General features: G+C 35.5%; 1 protein-coding gene across 34 annotated transcripts in view; it reads left to right on the top strand.

Moving 5' to 3' along the window:
- The window catches only part of PDE4D (phosphodiesterase 4D), a 1,448,272-nt gene that overhangs the window by 829,270 nt on the left and 607,823 nt on the right, over nt 1–11,179 (top strand). Inside the window, exon 1 of one of the 34 annotated variants that reach the window (XM_072826523.1) lies at nt 7–238. The exons of the other annotated variants lie outside the window; for them this stretch is intronic. Coding sequence (XP_072682624.1) covers nt 23–238 — 216 coding nt within the window. The 5' untranslated portion in view covers nt 7–22. Of the gene's footprint in view, nt 1–6; nt 239–11,179 lie in introns of those variants that run through there. 34 annotated transcript variants of the gene reach the window in all.

Here is an 11,179-nt window from a genome sequence, read left to right as displayed (position 1 = left end):
AGCTAGTAGGCAGTTCTGCTCCATGTGTCTTCCCATTCTGGGATCCATTCTAAAGGAACAAGTCCTACGTGGAGTTGTTGGAAAAGAGCAAGAAGCTGGTAGAAGCACATGGTGCTTTTTAGATTTTTTTCACTCTGAGATGACATACTGTCCCTTCCATTCATTTTTCACTGATCCAAGCAAGTTCATGGCCACCTGGACAATGGGGCAAAGCAATATATCCTCTACCCGAAGGCCTGTAAGTTCACTCAGCAAGTGTGCTTATAGAAAAAGGAGTGGATTGTTGGGAACAAGAATGCAATCTGCCATCATACGTAATGTCCATAAATATGGCAACCCTAAGCAGACAGAAAAACCTCGATGCCTATCCCTAGGCCACAACATTCTTCTGTACTACAGTAGTACAGCATCTTCTTTCTTATCTAAAATGAACCACCCTCAGTTCATTTTAATCTGATTTTTACAGACATGAACGGAAGGCAAGAGAGATACAGTGGGCCAGGAAGAAGTAAGAATATCTCTATTCATGTGATTTATTCTAGACTCTGAGTTCTGTTCCATTCCTGGATATCTTGATATGGAAAATTAATAGACTTGCATGACAGATTCTTTGGGCACAAGTTTATTTACCTAATTTTTAGCTCTGAAAGTACAAGTCAATTATCCAGAGCATGCCATAAAGAGGGACATTTGCATGTTGTTTATGCAAAAGTCCAGAATTGTATATGCCACTTTGCAAGTAGGCAAAATGTAGGGTGTATAAGCTGGATATGTCAACATGTTGCTTACTTTACCTCTCGTTTATTTTTGTCATATAAATTAGCACTACGATGGCACACCCTCACTGTGTTCATTCTTTGCTTTGGCCGCTTAACTTAGAGCAGGCAACAAAGTTTTCAAATATCATTGGAAAATTTTACCTCTTCAGAAAGCAATACTAAGGAAAAGCTTTTTAATTTGAGCAAAATTAATTTTATCAGTTGATTTTTAAATATTACCAAGATTTTTAAAAAGATTTTATTTACTTATTCATGAGAAAGAGAGAGAGAAAAAAAAAAAAAGAAAGAGAGAGAGACAGACAGACAGACAGAGACAGAGGCAGAGACAGGCAGAGACATAGGCAGAGAGAGAAGCAGGCTCCATGCAGGGAGCCTGATATGGGAATTGATCCTGGGACTCCAGGATCATGCCCTGGGCCAAAGGCAGGTGCTCCTCCACCTGCTGAGCTACCCAGATGCCCTGCCAAGAAATTTTAAATTCTAATACATTTATTAAAACTTGTCTTCATAAAAGTGAAATATGCTAAGATCTTTAGGAGGATCATTGCAGAAGCCAAATGACCAAAAATAATATTGCAGCTGAATGCAGTGTTGGAAAACTGTTCCTGCCCCTGTGCTTACAACTGTGTCAGTGAACTCATCCTTTCTCCTGTATCCTTTAGCATCAGTCGGAAAGTAGACTGGCCAGTAGGGGTTGTTACTTGTTACTCTAGGCATTATGGTTTTAGAATGGTGGGTTAAAGCTTGAAATAATAAGTGGTATTTTTAAAATATATATTTTCAGTGTGAACATAGTTACAATACTCAGAATTTGTGAGAACTTGCTTTGAACACTGTTTTGGCAGCTTTTATCCCATCCATATCATTATGAGGCATATTTCAAGAATTCATTTTTTCATCCTTGCTGATTATCTAGCTTTTATTAAACTGAGTCTATACATCAAAGTTGTAAAGTAGCCTTATAGTTCAATTTAACATCTTTTTCCCTGGGTAGTATTCTCAATCCTTGAGGCTTGGATTCCAGATACCCTAGAACATATAAATGTAATCACAATTCTAATTTTTAAAAAGGCAAATATACACTCACTTTCAGTTATCCTAAAACATTACCTGCTCTCTAGCAGGTGCGATTTTATGTAGATAATCGTGTGTGTGTGTGTGCATCAATATAATCAGGGGTTGAAATGGAGAGGTTATTAATTCAATGTTTTTTCCAGCTTTTTATTCAGATATTATTGACATTAATATTTTTTAAATATATAGTTTTATGAGACATTTCAAGGGCCTGGGAATCTTCTTACTGTCCATCCCAAGGATGCATGGTGTGATTCAGACCACGTCCTGTACACAAAGGGGAGCAGAAGGCTCACCTTTGGTGGGTAAGAAAGGGGTCATTATAATACAGAAATTATTCCAAAATGGTCAAAACTCTTTAGGCAGTTTGATATAGATGTTTATATAGGTGAACACTGTCAGAGAAAGGACACAGCTGAACAAAATACTAAGTAAAAACAATATGTCTGAATAGACTGTCCTTCAGATTCCTTACCTGCTAAGACTCCTAATCTCTTATAGCCTTGTTACTAGAGAGGCCTAGAGGCTACACTTGGAGAAGAAAAGCATTTCTCATTTATGGTTTTGATTTTCCTCATAGTTTTCCCCACTCAGCTAGTTTGCAGAAGAAATCAAAATGCAATTAGTCACTTCTCTTTACTAACTCTCTGATCTTAACTGCCTTGCTTTAGAGGTCTTTTTTGCCTGTTTTTTTCCACTTTCATGTGACATAGTCATTTTTTTTAGGGCTTCAATTCTCTTCTGCTAAAAATTCCCTTATAGTTCTCAATAAGAAAGATTAGGACAACATTTACCATATATTTACCAGTGAAGAACCAGTAAGTTTGTTCATCCACCTAAGTGATTCACTCTAAGCAGTGTCTCCCCATCAGACATTTTCTTGAAATTTGCAAAAGTCGCTTTTATGTACAGGTTAAACACATCCTTTCCTAGCATAGAGATCTCTCTGGGAGTTTGTAGCCTTTGATTGTACAATGAGGGCTTGGCCCTAAAATATTTAAGTACCACTAAAATATTATAAAAATATTATGGATAGTTTTAAAACCATGCAGTAAGAGAGAATCTTTGTCTTTAACATTGGTATTTATGAACCACTGTAGTCATTCAAGTAACATCAAACACCGAATGGCCCATTTGAAAATCTAGCTATCCATTTTGGGCTCTTAGGTAGGTAGTATAGAGAAGAGAGTCACAAAGCCTGGGGTTTTGAATTCAGCAGACCTGAGAATCCCAGCACCCAGGACCAACACATATGCATGAGCTTCAGATCTGTCTGTATTTTATTAATCTATAAGTACAGATAATGATATATCTCTCATATGGCTTTTTAAGTACTAAATAAGATGATATATTTAAAAACTGATTACTACTACACATGGCATAGAGTAAACAAATAGGAAGTGGTCTTTTTTTATTGTTTTTATTTTTAATAAGTAGTATCCGTAATTATCTTTCTTTTGTGTTGATTCTAACTCAGCAAACAGTTGTTAAGTTTCACTCTAAGGATATTATAGCAAAGGATAATTTAAAATTTCCCCTAAACTTGTTTATAAGCATACTTAAGGGGTGCTAAAGCCACTATGCATTTTTAAGTAATAAATTCAAATATTTCAAAAAAAAAAAAAAAAAAAAAAAATAAATAAATAAATAAATTCAAATATTTCCATATTTGTGATTATAAGGGTTGTATTAACTTAAAAAGAGCAGTAACATAAACACCAATTAAATTTAGATTACTAAATATTAAGTGATCCTACAATACAAGATGGTTAAGAAAAAGCCTTATTGTAACATATATACAATGTTTCTTTGGCATGAAGAAGATTTATCTTTGTATTTATTTTATAAATACACTGTTCTGAGCTAATGATTTGTGTAAGCCAGTTTGAAGAAGGAAGATGATTTTACTGAGCAACATTTTGGATAAATCTAAATACAAGTAGATCACACAAATCTCAGTCCTCCTCACTAAGTTGAAGTAATTATTAGATGGTGTATAAAACTATCCACCTTTGTAACTAGTTATTTAATATTTGGAAGTTGTTTAACCTACTTGAATTGTAGTTTTCTCATTTCTGCAAGAGGAGAATATTTAAATTAAATGTTATCAGGGTTATATGAATAATGTTCAGGTTGAAGTTACTGATAAACTTTAGAATACTACATAAATGTATGATACGGCCTATTTTTATTAGTAGTGACATTATTTTTTCCAGTATGTCTTATATTCAAATTCTGAAACAATAACATAACATGCAGAGTATTGTTATAAGAAATATATCATTGTATGCTTCTATCTTCAAGGAGTTTTGAAACTTAATTTTTATTGATAATATATGGTATGTTGTATCATCAAGACATATGCTATTTTTAAAAGATTTTATTTATTTATTGATGAGAAACAGAGAGAGAGAGGCAGAGACATAGGCAGAGGGAGAAGCAGGTTACCTGCAGGGAGTCCGGTACAGGACTGGATCCCTGGACCTTGGGATCATGCCCTCATCCAAAGGCAGACGCTCAACTGCTGAGCCACCTAGGTGTCTCAAGACATATGCTATTGTAATTCCATGTCTAGTGAATGTCTGAGATATTAAGCAGTTGCTGTGTTAATTCCTGGAATGACTAAGGCCATTTTATTTTATTTACTTATTTTTTAAAGATTTTATTTATTTATTCATGAAAGACACAGAGAAAGAGAGAGGCAGAGACACAGGCAGAGGGAGAAGCAGGCTCCATGCAGGGAGCCCGATGTGGGACTCGATCCCGGGACTCCAGGATCACACCCTGAGCCCAAGGCAGACACTAAAAAGCTGAGCCACCCAGGGATCTCCTAAGGCCATTTTAAATTGGAGCTTTGGCCTAAGATGTGGGGCACCAAGCTGCACATACTAGAAGAATTTGGCATTGATTTTTTTTTTTTTGGATATACTTAGCTTTCAGACATATAGGAATGGGAGAAAATGATATAGAACATAGCTATTCCTTAAATGATTTAACACAGAGTGGCCATGTGATCCAGCAGTTATGTCCCTAGGTATATATACCTTGAAGAATTGAAGACATATGTTCTCACAAAAAGTTTTAAATGAATGCTCATCAGCATTATTCATAATAGCCAAAAATGGAAATAGTCCAAATGTCCACTAACTGATAAATAGATAAACAAATGTGTTATCCATACAATGGAATGTTACTTGACAATAAAATCTATTCAGTACTAATATATGCTATTACATAGATGAAATTTGGGAAAACATACTAAGTGAAAGAAGCCAGAATGGTACCTTACACGGTTCCATTTATATGGAAGATCCATAATAGAGAAACTTACAGAGATAACAAGTATATTAGTGGTTATATGGGGCTAGATGGGGCATGAGGGTTAGGAGATCAATGGCTAAGGAGTGAAATATTTCTTTTTGGGTATAATGAGAATGCTCTAAGCTTATGATGATGGGTGTACAACCGTGTGACTATACTAAAATATACTTAAAATCATAGGTATTTTAAGTGAGTGAATTGTATGGTATTTGAATTATATCTTGATAAAACTGTTAAAAAATACAGAACAGGTGGCTCAGTGGTTTAGTGCCGCCTTCAGCCCAGGACCTGATCCTGGAGACCCAGGATCGAGTCCCACGTCAGGCTCCCTGCATGGAGCCTGCTTCTCCCTCTGCCTATGTCTCTGTCTCTGTCTCTCTCTCTCTCTCTGTCTCATGAATAAATAAATAAAATCTTTTAAAAAATACAGAACAATTTTCCTATGTAGTGAACCCTCCCTAACTGCTTTACCAGTAGTTCTAGGAGGAGCTAGTCACGATCTTTCTTGATATGAATCAGCAAACACAGACAGAATAGGAGGTGATTATATTAAGAAAGCATTCCAAACCACAAAGTCTGCGTGGAAACCAATGCTTTTGTCAAGGGTTGAATGACCAGCAGTAAATAGATGAGCAACTTTCGACTTTTTAATATATGACAATATATTCTGGAACCAGCAGGCTCTGAGAAGTGCTATGTGAAGAGAGTTCATTTCTTTTCTTTCCTCTCCATTCTTCTTGAACTTTTGTCACTATACATTGCTATTATGATTAATTGATTTAGAAGAATTATAGTTTAGTGTACATTTGAAGGAAATTTTCTTTGTTTCCATGATTTTGAAGTATTAGACAAGATTAGGGCAAGTGCAGAGTTAGAGGGAACCCTCAGTGGACAAATTGCTAATAGGAACAATTATTATGCATCAATTCCCTCATTCTTTCCTATTTCTGTGACTTCTAATTCCATCTCCAATCCTATAGGGTAGTATGTCCTACTATGTTCTGTGTATAGTCTTCACCATTTCCACAGTGCTCCACTTCTAGACAAAAATGGCAGGCACATTCACCATAGTTTCAGATGATCGCTCAGGAACAGAATGTATGCTCCCATTACATCCCCCATATAATCACTCCCTTTTAACACCTCCACCCACTACTTTATCGTCCCCTTTATTGGTTTAATATTTAATTAAAGAACAGTCAGCTCCTTGGGCAGTCATGGTAACCTAACCAATAGATATATTTTACTAGCTTCAGTTTTGAAATGTGGGATCATATCCTTCAGTTTTAAAAATTGATATTTCTATAAAGTATTTTTTTCAGTGAAATGTTTCTAGAATGTGACTCTTCAATTCTAATTACTATTATTAAATATCCATGAGTTTTGAATAAGCAGAATCAGATAAGTGGTATTTATGTATCATGAAATACTATCTAAGTTAGCTTCCTGGGCATTAGTGAATCACTGGCTTACCAAATAAGAGAATTTGGCATCTCTTGTTTGTCAGGGATGTCTTTATATTTCTGACAGTTTCTATCATGGATTTTTTTTTGAAATGATCATATAATCAGATCTGAAATACTGTATTTAAATGAGTATTTCTTGATCTCCAATTAGTGGAAGTTTCGAGATTTGAAGAATAGTTGAAGAGTTAAAGTTTTATGATTGCTCTTCTGAGGAAAAAAAATGGGTAGGCAATAAAGTCTGAGATCTCTACTGCCAAACAAATGCACAATCATAAGGAAGTTAAAAAGGCCACAGTGAAATGCACACCTTAATTATATTACCGTTGATATCTATTTTAAATAGATATCAGTATTATAAGAGTTTTATATGTCTTGCAGGGGGAAAGTTCTCTTAGCTTACTCTACATGCTTATCATTACATACCCTGAGCATGCAGCACGAACCCATTGTGCAAACAGAATCTCTGCTGGTATGTGTGAACGCTTAGGTGGCATTTCAGTGGAGATGTACATACGGGAAAATACAGAGAACTGGAAATGTCTGAGGTTCATTTTTTCAGGGGTTCTATTTCAATAGTAAACTCTTAGAATGAATGGTCAGAGGCAGGAACTACCTGGGTACTCAATATGATTGGTTCACAGACTGGGTTTCCTGAGAAGCAGACTCTGAGAAGGAGATTCTTGGGACCATGACTTATGGAAGGGGAGGGAAGAAAGCAGAATCAGGAGATGAAGGAGAAGAAAACATTGGTCTGCAATACAGTTTTTAAGCAGGCCTCAGCAGATCCAGTAGAGAATTCTGAAACTGGGGTGGCCTTGTGGAGTTATCTTAAACAACTCTGGAGCTTTATAATCCTCTTGTTTACTCAATATTAAATACTTGGCCAAAAAATAAATAAATAAATACTTGGACAAGATGGCCTTCATTAGCTGAGGCAATTGACAAAGGGGGCTGATAGCTGAGATCATTTTCCCAACCTAGGATGATGAGTCATTCATTTCTGAAGAGGTTATCATCACAACATCCACTGCAAATGGTAAGGTATTTTGGAACTAGCAGGGATTGAGAAATGCCATGTGGATGGATTATTTGCTCATTCCTTTGTTCTTTCTCTCCCCCAATCTAATGTTTTCGCCAAAAATACTTTAAAGGAGTAGGCTCTCAGTTATCATAAATCCACCTATTATTTTCATATCAAGATAGGAATTATTATTATATTCAACAACCACAATTGTTTTCCATGAAAAGTTAGTTCCATATATCTGATGACCCAAGTACCTCTTGTAACTGTCCCTATCTAGGTGACATCCTGACAGCCAGATGTCAGAAGGAAGGTCCAGATAATTTTTTTCTTTTGTATTAAAGAAAAGAAGAAAACAAAGCACATTTATTGAGTGCCCACGAAATGTAACATCAAAGATCATTGTTATCTGTAATAGAAATTGATAAGAAATGAAACAGTACATTGATTTGACCAGTTTTTTCTCATTTAACCAATATTTCTTTATGAAATAAAAATATATTTCTTTTTGAATTCCAAATTCTTGCTTTTTTATTAACATATACTGCATTATTACTTTCAGAGGTAGAATTTAGTGATTCATCAATTGCATACAATACCCAGTGCTTATTACTTCAAGGGCCTTCCTTAATTCCCATCACTCAGTTACCCTATCTCTCCATCCACCTCTCCTTCAGGAACCCTCAGTTTGTTTACTGGAGTTGAGTCTCCTATGATTAAACAATGTATAAACATACACTTTATAAAAACAACATCATATTCATTTGGGCTGAGTTCTTGTTTGGTTGACAGTTCACTTTTGGGGGGGTCCTTCTTTAGCTATTGCATGGCTTTTAAAGCATTGAAAAAGTATTAAATGGTAAAGAAACTAGTAAATGAATATATGAAGTCAGTATAGCGAATTGGTAACAAAACAACCTTGCTTACTGATTTTTTAGCAAGGCATGACAATTAAACAACTCTACCATTAAATATCGTATAGAAACTACTAAACTGAAAGCTTCTTAGATTTTTCTATTTGTTTTTAATTATCTATTTTTTAAGAGACTTGCAAGGGTCACTTAAATGGCCCTTAAGAATAGATGTCGGCTAGTATCTATGGAATCTTTTAAGATTTCTATGGATTTTTTTTTTTTTAAAGCTCACTTCCCACTCAGAATAGCTGTTGTAATTGCTGTCTCTACAGCAAGTGGAGAGTCACCCCTTGAAGATGCACAGATATAACTCAAGGCACTGATTTCCCCATTTTTAGCCATCTTATTCCATTAACTATTGGAGTTAGTTCCCTTTAGATATAATTTGCATCTACCAAAAGAATAGGAGAATTAAAACAGCTTCTGAAGCTTTCTGTGACTAAAAGAATAATTATTTTATCGACAACTGTGTTAGATATACTAAAAAGGGAAAAGGTGTTTTGAATGGAACCATTCTTCTAATTCATTCATCTCAGTTCTAAAACATGTAAGTAAAAATTAATCAGGTTGCTGAATCTAATTTGAAAAAAATCGGGTGTATGTGGGGGGGGGGAGTACTGGATTTTTTTTTTCCTCTTTGAAGTTATGTTATTTGCAGCTGTTAGCTTGACTATATTTTTCTCATAAGCCTCCAGTAGATTGAGAACAAATTCAATGGCATTCTGAGATTGAGACCTTAAGAATTAAAGCTCTTCTTTAACTTGTAGATAAAAGACTAAGCAGTTCTTTAAAGGAAACTATAGTGTTAACTATCAAGGCTTTCTAATTTAATAGCCACCTTTTGTGTCATCAAGTGATAATTTAAATTATTGCTGTATTTAAGAAGGGAACCATGTTTTTTTCATTTATGCAACAAACTTTCCCTGATAGATGTCTAGGAAGCGGCACATGTGCATGCCACTTCTGGGATCAGTGCTGTATAATGCTAAATTTCAGTAAAGGCCTGGATTTTGTTGTTTACAAGCTGCTTTCCTGGATCTTAATGAAGGTACTATTCTTGTTTTAGGAATAGGTCTCTCCATCCTTGTCTTTTGGTTTCCTATCTCAATTCTACAATCTCTTCTCTGGCTATTATATTCTAATCATCAAAATCCTGCCTCCCCAGGTAATCTTGCTTTTCTAATCTTTTAACTTTCCATTACTCATCATTTCAGTTCCTTCTACTGCCTCCCTATTGCTTTCCTAACCAATTTCAAATCCCTTATCCTTATCTTGAAGGCCATTCACCACTCTGGCCCTGCTTATGCCTTCTTCCTTATCACCTTGGATTTCTCCCTTTGCTTACACTTCTTACATGTAAACGCATTTCCGAAGTAGGAGAATGCTTTGGGTTTATAGAATGCTTTTGCCTTGAAGAGCTTTAATCTTTTTCTCAGATCTTCTCAGAGAAGAAAGTAATTGAGCTGTGGTTCAAAATTCACTAATGCAACTGGCTGTAAGATCCTGGGCTTTGTGCACAGCTTTATTTAGTACTGACTGACCTCTCCTTTCCTTTGTCTCACATTAGGTTTCACCTAGAGCTGTCTAAGGGTGTTTCTTAGGCAGATGCCTTCTTTCCAGGCTGTATCCTCAGTAGTAGCAGCATTTTTCCCCCAAATCATAGAACCACAGAATTTAACTATAGACAGGGATTCCCTATATATAAGAATCCAGAACATTCCTGATCCCTAAATCGCCTTGTCAGGAGAGGAAGTCAACTCACAAAGATAAGCTCTCTCCTTGGTGCACAGGACTTACTTAGAGAAAATCTTCTTTGTGCTGAGGTCTGGTTCCCTACTACCCCTTCCTCTTGATATGAAGTCACTGGAAAGACACAAAATAATTATAATCATCTCTCCTAACTTTGAAAATAAAGTGGACACACCCATAATATCCTCCATTAAACCTTTTCTGTTTGGAATTAGATGTCCAGGTTGCTTCAGTAATTCCTCTAGTGGGGACTTTGTGAAAAATTTCACACTCTTGCTGCACCTCTGATAGAAGCTGGTCAGCAAACTTCATAGGAAGGCTTGCTATCAGCGTTCGTCCAAATGTGGCTGTCACTTACTATGTTGTCAGTAATATTGAAGGTAGTTTTAATGACCTTAACACAAGTTAATGATTAATCATCTTTTTCATTTTGAATGCAAAAGCTCATATTCAGAATATTAATATTCATTGGTTCAAAGAGTATTTAATATTGTTAAATGATTCTAAAAACCTAGGAGTGATATAATCATATTTGAGACTAACTTAGAAAAAGATTCTGGTTTTTAGCCTAGTATTTTAAAGAATTTTTGAGATGTCACTGAAAGGTATTTTTAGGATTTTCACATTGCTCACACATGAGCACTTTGGGAATTGTTCAATGAATATGTCTCCTGAACACTTTGTTCCTTGAAATTATCAAATCCTCCTTGGCTTTGTTTTCCTCCCTGTCTTTCGATGTGTGGGTGGGGTTGGGCCATCACTATCGTAATGAGAACTGTTTCTTGTCTTTGTTTTTCTCAGTGAAAATGCTCTATTCCAATTGGAAAATAAGTTACGTTTATGTTTTGTACTCTT

This window comes from Canis lupus, chromosome 5 (assembly GCF_048164855.1).
Source record: "Canis lupus baileyi chromosome 5, mCanLup2.hap1, whole genome shotgun sequence".
Lineage (NCBI taxonomy): Eukaryota > Metazoa > Chordata > Mammalia > Carnivora > Canidae > Canis > Canis lupus.
Note: the sequence above shows the minus strand (reverse complement) of the source record. Positions and strands in the feature narration are given on the sequence as shown.